We start from the raw sequence: 12284 nt of genomic DNA on the forward strand, positions 1-12284 counted from the left end.
AGAGGAAAAAGCTAAAAACCTAATAAAACACATTTGGCATCCTAATGTATTTCTTCCAGTTTTAAAAAATACAGTTGTAATGATATATGTAGTTTTATATTCTGCTTTTTTCAAAGTTGCTATGTAATTTTCATAACCAAGATTCTAGGTAGTTGCATATTGAATCCATTAAATAACTATAATATAAGTTGTTTAATTCTACTTCCTTACTTTTCACATTAGGTTGTTGCCACATTTTGTTTGTAGTTATTTCAGTGAATGTCTTAATTGAGATAGTTTTTCTTAGGGAAGAATTCCAGATTTGGAATTTGATAAACATATATATAATTCTTTGGATATTGTAATTGTGTTTTTTAACCAAGAAAAATAGTTAGTATAGGCCATGTAAATTTACTAATGATGACCCAGGATAATTTTTTTGGTGGGGGGGAGTGTTTTTTTTTTACTATATATAAAATAAGTCACTTTGCATATTTTATGAAGCCTTACAACTTGATTTCATCAGTTAGTAATTACCAAAGTATTTATGTAACGTTCTCTGATTTAGTATTTTAAAAATTTCAAAATTTTAAAAATACATTTATTTTAAAGAATACATTTATAAAAATTAAACAGTAGCATTTTACTCTTTACTAATCATGTACATTCTATGATATTCTTTTTAAGGATAACTTGGATTTAGACATGATAGATTTCACTATGACCGTTTGATGAATGAAGATACACATATTCTCCAGTTGAATTGCCTTTAAGTTTTGAGAGTATACACGTGAATTGATACTGTATATTTATCACTCTTGTATTTGTTTATTTCAGTGGTCAAGGAAGTTTGCTCCAACCTTTTATATATTATCGATTTCTGACTCTTAGATATTCGTCTCGAAGAAATCCATATTGTCGGTAAGCTGATGATTATTTTAAACATGTTTTATTTGTTGAGAGTATTGTGAATACATAGTATCTATAATTCTCAAGAGTTGTTTAGTTAATGTGTTAGAATTTAGAAGCAAGCAGTGTTTTTGTAAATTTAAGTTCTAGGCCTTAAAATGTACTAGGGTTGGTGAGGAAGTGATTGTATTTCTTTTTAGAAACTGAGACTGGAGTTATCTACGCCACCTCTAAAGCACTACTAAAACTTAGCAAATTTTAAAATGTGTAAGACATAGGTTCCACTCTCAACTTTCTTAGTTGAAAAAACAAAAGCACATGTCAATTAGATAAACAATGGTTAGGATACAGTATTCACAAGCCAGTAATGCCATAGGTTTGCTTTATCATATCAGTACTGTAGTCCTCAGAAGGGAGAGATCATTGGGCCAGAAGATAGATGAGCCCAGGAAGGTTTCACAAAATTGAGATTGTGGAAAGAGTAAAGCTTTCAAATAGTGAAAATAGGGAAAAACACTTCAGGTGGGTAAATAGTAGAAGCAAGAGAGATGAGAAGCACAAGCTATATTTGAGGAATGTTATGTAGACCTAGTTTGACTCAAATGGAGATTCTGAATGGTGAATTGCTGACGCTAAGATTAGAAAGGTATATTGGAGCCATGTTATAAAACTACTTGAGTTTTAGGGTAAGAAGTTTGGAATTTATCTTTTAGGTGAATGGGAATGATGGTTTTGACATGGTGAGAACGTTCTTCGGATAGCCTTGTGCCAGAAGAGTTTGAAACAGAAAAATGAGGAAGCAGAGAAATTTTAGGGAATTACTATAGTTTTCAGGAATGGAGGCTTAAATTAATATACACTAAATTATACACTCTGATCTTAAGCGTTGGAGCAAAACTAAAATGAATAGATGTTTTTAATAACTTTAAAAATGATACTCAGATACTAATAGTAATATAGTGTATTTTCAAGTTTAAAATAATATAGAATTCAGCCAGAAATTCAATGAGTGCATTAGAGCAATCTGTATATTATATTTTTGTAAATACAGTAAAAAGAACTGAATTTGAATGCTGGCCCATCATTAACCAGTTGCATGACTAGGCAAGTTATTTAAATTTGGCTTTCTTTACTGATAGAGGAAATGGCTTGTGGGGGTGAAGTGAAGTAATATTTTAGAAGTACTTAGACTCTGTTAGGTTCTTACTAGTTTATTATTCTGTGATCTCATTTTCCTTTCAGAGTGTTTTTGTGCTCTTTTAGGCAATGTCTTTTTTTATAATACTTTCTAAAATAGAGCTTATTTTAAACATTTGTTCTTAATGAGTCTCTAGTAGCAAACTAACATTCATTCTTACTTGATTTCATGAGTTTTAGCCTTTTTTCTTTCTCGTCCCTATATTCATTTTAGGCGTTATCTTATAGTTTCTTGCCTTGACATCCATTATTTTAATCAGCAAATTTGTTTTTCTGTGCTTCTTTGTGCCTCCTCCTCCATTCCCATTTTCTGCACATACCCTTAAATCATATTAGTACATCTAGAACTTAGTTTTCAGTGGACTGAAAAGGAAAGGATAGCAATGAATTGAGATAACACAAATATGTGTTAATAAACATCTTCAAAGATCTCTTTTAAGCACACATTTTAATCAAACCAGTGGAAAGGTAATGGAAAATATTTCTACTTATAAATATTGATAAACAGACTATAAAACTACGTTTTCAATATTACGCTTTTTTAAATTAAAGATTTTGAGACCATCTGTATTCACAATTGTGCCATTTTCACCTGCGATATTCTCAAGTTGGTGGTTTCAGTTCTTTGTGGATATCTAATATAGATTGTCTATAGCTGTGCTGTATGTCCAGTATAGCACAGCAACCACATGTGACCATTTAAATAAAATTCATAAAACTTAAAACTCAGTTCCCTTTGAGCACAGTTCAGGTAGGTTCTCAAAAGCCATGTGTTGCTGGTAGCAAGTATGGGTCAGCACAGATATGCAAAAATTTTATCATTGCTCAAAGTTCTGTTGTCAGTGCTATTAAGGAACTCTCTGACTTGGTCTGTGCCAGTGATGCAGCCCATAATAAAACAACTAGCTATGTAACTTGAGTGAAAGCGATTGATTCATTAGTCCTTATGTCTTCTAGCTTTATTCATTTGACTGATTGGTTAAGAAAACAGTGTTGTATGTTGATGAACTTACGTGGAATTAAAATATCTGCTTCAGAGGTACTCACTGCTGAATAAATTCGACAGCGATGTAAGTCAGTGTGATGATGAAGGTGCTCTGAAAGCATACAGAACAGAGACAAATGAGAATTCATTGAGGAGGTGGGAACATAAGCCAAGTCTTTTAAAGAATGAGCCTGAGTTCTGACACATGGGTGCCTGAAAGTGCTTAGCATACCCGTCGGTAAATGTTACTTGAGCTCAGGAAGTATATAGAGAATTGGTCAGTATCTGTGCCAGAAAGGTAGTTGGTAGAAAGGACTAGATTATGGAAGGGTTTGGATTTTGTTTTGAAGTAAGGAGAACCTTTCAGGATTGTAATATGGAGGAGTTAGGAACCCCCATGATGAAATCTGATTTAGAAATATTCCAGAAAATGGATTGCAGGCTCACCAAGAGAAGAAAAAGATCAATTTGGAGAGTGTTAGCAGTCTAGAGCCTGAACTGATCCATTGGTAAAAGAATAAGGGAATAAATATAAAAGATATTAGGAGGGTAGGATATTAGGGCTTGGGAGAAAAGAGTAAATTAAAGACTTGCAGGTTTCTGGCCTGGAATCCTAAGAGAATTATAATGGTGCTCTCATGAAGACAGGAGATACAGGAAGGGCAGGTTTTGGAAAAATAGGCATCCTTCCAAATATTATTATTCCTGTCTTTCAGTCCAAGCATATTAAACACTTGTTTAGAAAAGTAGATTTGTTGCTTTTTTTCTAATCATAAAACAGGATACCGAAAGGTAGTACAGGAGCTGTATCTTTACACAGGATGAGTCAGCACATAAGGTGAAAATTGTGAATGGTTAACATAACCCTTGATGATCCTTCATATCACTTATAAATGTCAGTACAGTATACATAATTTTGTATATACTGACTTGTATAATATATATGTGATGTGTACACTATGTGATAATAGTTTGTAAGTAGTGAGCAGTTAAGGCAAAGACCAAGTCCTCGTAGTTTTGGACACAAACATGCAACGTAAGTTGTTGATGGTAGTAGTGAGGGCAGGGAGTGGCAGGAGATAGGGCAGAAAATTACATTGAGACTAGATTATGGAGGATATTAGGTAACGTTGAGGACTTGAGCTTAAGTCTGAAGGCATAAAAAAGTCATAGTTCAGTATAATGATCCAACTGGGAAGTAACATTTATTGAGCCTATGTTGCATTTAAACTTCACTACAACTCTCGATTATTTTACAGAGGAGGAAATCTCTGAGGGATGATATATAATTTAAGGAAATAGTAGGTGAATAAGTATATAACACTGCCCATGTTATATACTTTTTCTTGTTCTCTTTTAAAAAAAAACTTGTTGAAATTGCCTAAGTTAAATGTGAAAATGATGTGACTCTACTCTAAAGAAAGTATATAAATTATCCCTAATCTGAGGTTTCAGAGATAGCCATTTGTTAAATACCTTTGTTAAATGAGTATTTCCACCCATAAAAGATACAGGTGTTCAGTCTGAGAATTTCATTGTGTGTATTTTGTGTTTTCTCTACAATGCATTCTAGTTATTCTTTTATTTCAAATTCTCTAATGGCTATGGTATATTCCTTCATCAGCATTTGTTTAGCATTAGAGGCATACTTATTATGGGAGTGGTTCCAGACCACCACAATAAAGTGAATATCATAATAAAGCCATCAGAAGAATTTTTTGGTTTTGCAGTACATACAAAAGTTACGTTTACGCTCTACTGTAGCACGCAACAGCATTACTATCAGCAGTAAGGCTGTTCTGCTTTCATGTCATTCATCTGTTCGCAGAAATAGCACTTTTAATTTCCTTCAGGAACTTTTCCTTTGCATTCACAGCTTGGCTATTTGGCACAAGAGGTCTAGCTTTTGGCTTGTTTTGGCTTTAGACATGCTTTTTTCACTAAGGTTAATCATTTCTAGTTTTGATCTAAAGTGACAGCCATGGGAGCTCTCCTTTCACTTGAGCACTTAGAGGCCATTATAGGGTTATTAATTGGCCTACTTTCAATATTGTGTCTCAGGGAATAGGTAGGTCTGAGGAGAGGGAAAGAGACCAACTAGGAATGACCTTGATTAAGTGCTTCGTCTTACATGGGTACAGTTTGTGGTGCTCCAAAACAATTGCAGTTGTAACACCAAAGAGCACGATCACAGATCCCCATCACAGATACAGTAATAATGAAAACATTTGGAATAGTGGGTGAATTTTGGCAAAGTGTGACACACAGACATGAAGTGAGCACATGCTGTTGGAAAGTGGCACTGATAGTCTTGCTGTACATGGTGTTGCAACAAACCTTCAGTTTGTAAAAAATGAAATGTCTGTGGAGTGCAATAAAGTGAGGTAAGCCTATGTATTGCTTTTTCCTTGTATTTCTCAAAGAAAACTATTTTATCTTGCAGGACCTTATTTAATGAACTGAGGATTGTTGTTGAACACATAATAATGAAACCTGCTTGCCCACTGTTTGTGAGAAGACTTTGTCTCCAGAGCATTGCCTTTATAAGCAGATTGGCACCAACAGTTCCGTAGTTTAACATCTAGTTAAGCTATAAATATAGTATAAGCATTATTAGCAGCTGGTACTTCTGCTAGGGGTTGTAAATTCCAGGTGTTACACTGACCTCAGTCCAATTTACATAATTTATATAAATGCATCTCAGTGGAAAAATAATCATTTTCTTGGCATGTTAAATCAAGCTTAAGAAGTTTTGAGAAAATTTTACTGCGCTGTGTTGCTAATGGTTAAAGAAGTCTGTATCTAGTGATAAATGTACCAATTTTTTTTAAAAAGACGCTGTTGTGCCTATATCATGAAGTACATTTATTTCTCCTGTAAAAATAGCTCTAAAATTTGTTTCAACCTAATTGGTAACCTGAGTTTCTATCTGGCATGAGTTCATTATGTTGATACACATATGTGAATTCAGTACATTTTGAGACAGTATTCTACCATTCAGTAATTTTGGTTAATGATTTTAACATTTCTCAGTGTATTTAATTTCTAATTGTTTTTTAATTGGTTTAATGCCACTTTGTTAGGACACATGTGTTCTGAATGTACCATTATAAGCAGAATTCTATGTATCTTAAACTATGACCTTCTAAAATTTTATTTCCATAAGTACTTCTGTGGCCTTGAGTATGTTTTAAAAGGTTCAACTGTAAGTGTCTTAGCCAATTGGATAAATTTTGGGGTCACCTAGCCATTGAAAGCAGAAAGCAGCAGTGACACAGCTTTCCTTTCAGAGAGCCATTGAGAAACATTTCTCAAATAGGAAATCCTTCTTTTACTAATGTGGGCATATATATTATTCTTATTATAGTTTATAGAACCACCTAGTTCAGAATCTTGACTGCCGGTTTTCTTGGTTTCTTAGGCTTGAATTTTCATAGACAATTGCAACAGTTTAGATGCCTTTTGAAAGGAATGTAACTGAAGATTCAGCATCTGACTATATGTGTGTCTATTCTGAAATATTAATGGAGAGTATCCTGTAGAGTTCATGTTTACCCATCAAATCTGACTTAAAAGGTTAAATGGAAGATTTTATAGGTAAGGTAATTGATTAGGAATGGGGTAGGGGGAGGAGTTGTGGGGGAATAGTGTGCATTCCCAGTCTCTTAATGCATAGATACATTTAGGGGAATTGGATGTATTATACAACTTTGATTTGGGTTGTAAAATGTGTTAAATCCTGTTCATTGAGCTCCCATCAACTCTTTTATAAAATTCCTACTGATCTATGCTACCGTTGCATGATTGGAAATGTTTAAAACATTGTACAGTTTTAGTATAGAGTAATGTAATGGTTTTTGTGACCAGTTTTCTGTCTGCATGTAATTTGGATTTCTCAAGTACATTCATTAGTAATTTATCAGTAGCATTATTTTTATTTTTGTCCATCTTCCTAATCTATAGAAAGGGGATATTCTGCCGGGCGTGGTGGCTCACGCCTGTAATCCCAGCACTTTGGGAGGTCTAGGCGGGAGGATCACGAGGTCAGGAGATTAAGACCATCCTGGCCAACATGGTGAAACCCCATCTTAGGAAAAAAAAAAAAAGAAAGGGGATATTTTTAGGATAAATACAGGAAAAATTATACTTGATAGCTTAAATATAATCAGCTATTTTTGTATTTTTGTAATATTTGTTCACTAAGTTGGAGAAGCAGCCTCATAATATGCAGTTGATTTTGTGTGTGTGGCTAATCTCATTGTCACTATGTAAGTAACCTAATGGTTTTAGAAACTAACTTTCTAAAGCAATAAAATGACTGTAATATTAAGTAAACATAATATGGATTTCTAATTATGTTTTTAAAAATGAAGTCTTGGATTATATCAAGAAATTTTGGCAGCTGAAGGCATATTTATGTTGAAGCTATTAGTTTTTTCCTATAATTAAAAAAAAATCTTTTATAGAAGAGTTGGAAATGTACAAGGGAGGTTTTTTTTTCGTTTTTTTTTTTTTTTTTGAGACAGAGTCTCACTCTGTCACCTAGGCTGGAATGCAGTGGCGTGATCTCAGCTCACTGCAGCCTCCACCTCCTGGATTCAAGCGATTCTCCTGCCTCAGCCTCCTGAGTAGCTGGGACTACAGGCCCTCACCACTATGCTCGCCTAATTTTTATGTTTTTAGTAGAGATGGGGTTTCACTACGTTGGCCAGGACGGTCTCAATCTCCTGACCTCTTGAGCCACCATGCCTGGCCAAGAGAGTTCTTTTGCATACCCTTTACTCAGCTCCTCTCATGTTAACATTTTACGTAACTGTAGAACATTTATCTAAAGTAAGATATTAGCCCTGGAACAATACTACTAGCTAAAGTATAAAACTTATTTGAATTTCAACAGTTTTTATTTTTATTATTTTTCTTTTGCGTGCTCTGTTTATACGATGATCCATGATTTTTATTTTTATTTTTTAACCATGATTGTCTTCTAAAGAACTGTAAGTATGTCTCTGTTTTCAGTGTTTCCTCTTTATTTTGAAAAATACTGTTGGTCAAGATAATTGGTCAATAATCCATGTTGGTTTTAACATTAAAACTACTACAATATAAAACAACACTCTCTGCTATAAATTGGGGTTTTTGTGTCATTATAGCAGAATTATATTTCTGATATACTCATGTTTGACAAGTTGAAACATAGATTTGTTTCTTAAAGGAAGATTTAATATACAAAAAAGGTACTCTTAAATTCATGAGAAAGTAAATCTTACAATTTGAGCGTTACTAGATGCTTAGTTTGCATGAACTCATAGTTAGAAATTCTACAGTAGGAGTATCTACAACCAGTTGATTTGGAATTTGAAATTAATAGTGTTACATGTAAGCCTATCAAGTTAAAATTAGGTAAATACAGTAGCGATATATAGAATGAATGTAGTAAGAGAAAGCAACTCTTTACTGCATCGTTGAACTTATTGTTAATTCAGGGTTAAAAGAAGCTCTTTTAACATCCAGAGTGTCTAATCTTCAGGAAGTGGTGTAGTACCATTGTTCTAGCACTTTTAAATATTAAACCCTTTTGGATAGGTGGAAGTCTTACATAAAATCTACTTTATTTTAGCAAGGATTCTGTATCCTTTTGTATAGTTGATACCTTATTAATTTCAACTCTAATATCAGTCTAAAGAGAAATTTCTCTTTTTTTCCCCCTAACCCTAACCCTAAAGAGAAATTTCTTAAATGCAATCTGTATTTAATTTTTTTTGGAATAAAATTTAGAGGTAAATGCTCCTGGAAGAAAGAAAGCAAACTTTGTATAGAAAATTGATTTCAATATTTAAGAATGTTCCTTACAGAGAAAATCAAGGCCAGTTATAATACTAAACTAAAAGTAATGAAAAATTAATAGGTTCTGTTATAGAGCCAAGAATTATAAAGCTATCAATACATCCTTTTTCCTAAAAGTCCAGATCAAAAATTCAGGTTAGGTTTGCAAGTTTAGGACACAAATAATGTTTTTTTCTGGAAAAGAAGATGAGTATATGTGTAATAAGACAAACAGAACTGAGAGATTTAGGTTTTTTTTTTTTTTTTAAGTTTTAGTTCAGAATAATTTTGAGAGATTGAGGTGAATAATTTTAACTAACACTAATGTTAAGGAGTTAATTTTGATTAACATAGTTATTTTGACCACCACCTCTTCCTTCTTCAATCTCTGTAGAATCTGAGTCTCAAAGCTGTCACGCAAGTTAGACTAGTTTTGATACTTGGAAATGAAAACTTCAAGGAAGTAGCCATGGACAGTTATGTTTATTATCAGTAGGTGGCACTCTTTCCTCAGGTAGCCCCCCCATTTTCACATGTTATGTTTGAAGGTTAAATGCCACCAAAAGTGCTGAGTCAGCTGTAAAACTAAGTATCTGAATTCCTTGGCCCTTTTAAATATGTAATCATTCGAGATTGAAAAAATATTAAATAAGCATTTTTTTTTTTTGAGACAGCTTCACTCTTGTTGCTCAGGCTGGAGTGTAATCATGTGATTTCAGCTCACTACAACCTCTGCCTCCCAGGTTCAAGCAATTCTCTTGCCTCAGCCTCCCAAGTAGCTGAGATTACAGGCACCTGCCACGATGCCCGGCTAATTTTTTTACTTTTAGTAGAGATGGGGTTTTACCATGTTGACCAGGCTGGTTTTGAACTCCTGACCTCAGGTGAGCCACCACGCCCAGCCTACTTTTTAAAATATTGAATTATTCAAAAGAAGTACCCTGTCAATACGTGCTTTCTAGGAAAACAGCAAAATAGGCCACAATTTGGAGTGACATCATTCAAATCATGGTCTATCCAGTTTTTTCTTTTCATGCTAAGTGCCTAAAACACTGAAATATGCTAATAAACAATTGTCCTTTCTCCTTCATTTTCAGATGTGTAGCAAATGGTATTTAAAATGTTTTCATTATCATTTTGTAGGTAAAAAGATATAGCCAGTTCAACCTCTTTTGAAAGTTAGACTTTTCATAGTAATATAAAAGCATATTGAACTTTGTACATATTGTATCAGGAATGGTACATAGATTTGAAAATTAAACTTGGCTTATAGAGACAACTAGTTTTGCTCTCTCTCTCTCTCTCTTTTTTTTTTTTAAGACAGTCTTGCTCTCTTGCCCAGGCTGGAGTGCAGTGATGCTGTCTTGGCTTACTGCAACCTCCACCTCCTGGGCTCAAGGGATTCTCATGTCTCAGCCTTCCTACTAGCTGAGACTACAGGTGTACACCACTATGCCCAGTTAATTTTTGTATTTTTAGTAGAGAAAGGGTTTCACCATGTTGATCAGGCTGGTCTTGAACTCCCAGCCTCAAGTGATGTGCCTGCCTCGGCCTCCCAAATGCTGGGCTTAGGTGTGAGCCACCACGCCTGGCTGAAATAACTAGTTTCTCTTCAACTCATTGGAATTCTCTAGGATTAGGAAAATTCCACAGAGCCTATATAATATTATATCTCAACATTTAGTATACCAAAGGCATACCTGTGTAAATCTAGGAGTTGTTTCCAGAGATTGTTTTAAGGAACAGTCTTACATTCAGGGTAGAAAGTTATGACTGGATCTGCTATTAAGGATAAAGGAGCTGCTAAAAGTTTGGGAAGTTTCCTGGTGGTAACTATTCTAGGAAATGTTTATATTCTAAGGCGGTGTTCACGTGGGTTCTTTAGAAGGAACATATTCCTTCCTATATGATGAATTAACCTATAGCCTTTCTCCTCTTGTGCATATATGAAATCTGACCTGCATTGTTTGAGTTGATGTGACAAGAGATAAAGTACAGTTTTTTAAAATCTAGAGCAGATTCCTTTCTTAGAAAACAATAGGAAAAAATTATAGATGGATATCTTTACTGGAGACTAAAAATTAGCTCATATTCCGGGAGAAAGAATGACCTAAGAGTCATGTCATGTTATCTAGCCTTTTGAAGCTACTCACTTGATACGCTTAGCACTTTGGAACTAACCTTTTTTTCTCGGTTCATGACAGTTGAATTCCAAACTTTTACTATTTTCTTTTATAACTTTTAGATAGTGCAGTTCCTTTTGATATTAATTTTTGCCTACATATATATTTTTAAGTTGAGACCAAATAGGTGAAATGTTGAGCAAGTAACATTTATGATGTGTGTATATTGGAACAAATGTAAAAGGGTTACAAAGATTAGAAACAGGGTCATAAAAAATGGCTTGATTTATAAATGCATTACTTCTGGTGCTTTATATAATGGGATATATTGAACTAAAAATTTGTATATACAGTATGTCAGCATTTCTTAGTAACTTCTCCTGAATCCATTTTTAATATCTAATCCTGTACAGATTGGGGAGTTACTTACATTCTTCAGGCCAATACTATCCAGACTATATAAATTTATAAAATAAATTGCAAAATTCGATTCCCTGTATTCAAGACCAAAGCACATAAATGCTACTGTAGGGCTCAAAGGGGAAGTATAGTTCTCCTGCATATTTGAGAAAATGTGAAGTCCTTTCAAGAAAATCTAATAAACATAATCATAGCCTGCTGACACTAAGGAAAAAGGACCTCATTCACTCTTTCTTTATGCAGCGATTTACTGGTCCCTACTGATTTCCAAATTGGATCACTGTAGCAAATTATCCATGCTGGTACCTGTGAAAGTAAGCCCTGGGATCCATATTTGTTTTGTGTTCTGTTTAAATCAGCAAGAATGATAAATTTGATGGTGTGAAATTGGAAGTATCAAGGGCTTTCTTTGGTGATTGAGCGAAATAACGTCTTTACTTGTAATTTATTGTGACCCTTTTTCACCGTATGTGCTTTGTATGTCTAATATTTATTTCAATGCAAATTAAATTGTTTCTTCATCTATATTGTTATATCTAAGATTTTATTGATGTAAAAATCTAATTGTGGAATAAAAATCTCTCTGGATTTTAAGCAGGTTTAAAAATGTTGTCTTGCAAAAGAACAAAGAACATTTCTAGTTAGAAATCAGCTTTCCTTTGAGCTTAATTGCCTTATTGTTAGAATAAGGTGAATTTGAACACACATTCTTGTCCTCAGCCCATGACAAATAATAGAGGTGCTGTGATTTTGAGGTCTGATGTGAAACTGGTAAAACTGTGATCTAAGGTGTAACTGGAAAAATAAGGAAAGAAAAATTACATTGATGATTCAGTTGTTTGCTTGAT

At 33.9% G+C, this 12284-nt stretch overlaps 1 protein-coding gene across 4 annotated transcripts in view; it reads left to right on the forward strand.

Moving 5' to 3' along the window:
* The window catches only part of TMEM33 (transmembrane protein 33), a 28979-nt gene that overhangs the window by 14261 nt on the left and 2434 nt on the right, over positions 1 to 12284 (forward strand). For 3 of the 4 annotated variants that reach the window (XM_064366700.1, XM_064366711.1, XM_064366714.1), the window contains 2 exons: positions 817 to 900; positions 5514 to 12266. In XM_064366700.1, the coding sequence (XP_064222770.1) occupies positions 817 to 900; positions 5514 to 5643 (214 nt within the window). In that variant the 3' untranslated portion in view covers positions 5644 to 12266. Of the gene's footprint in view, positions 1 to 816; positions 901 to 5513; positions 12267 to 12284 lie in introns of those variants that run through there. The other variant, XR_010338874.1, reaches the window with a different exon arrangement.

Source organism: Aotus nancymaae, unplaced genomic scaffold (assembly GCF_030222135.1).
Source record: "Aotus nancymaae isolate 86718 unplaced genomic scaffold, 86718_ANA_hifiasm-v0.15.2.pri h1tg000006l, whole genome shotgun sequence".
Lineage (NCBI taxonomy): Eukaryota > Metazoa > Chordata > Mammalia > Primates > Aotidae > Aotus > Aotus nancymaae.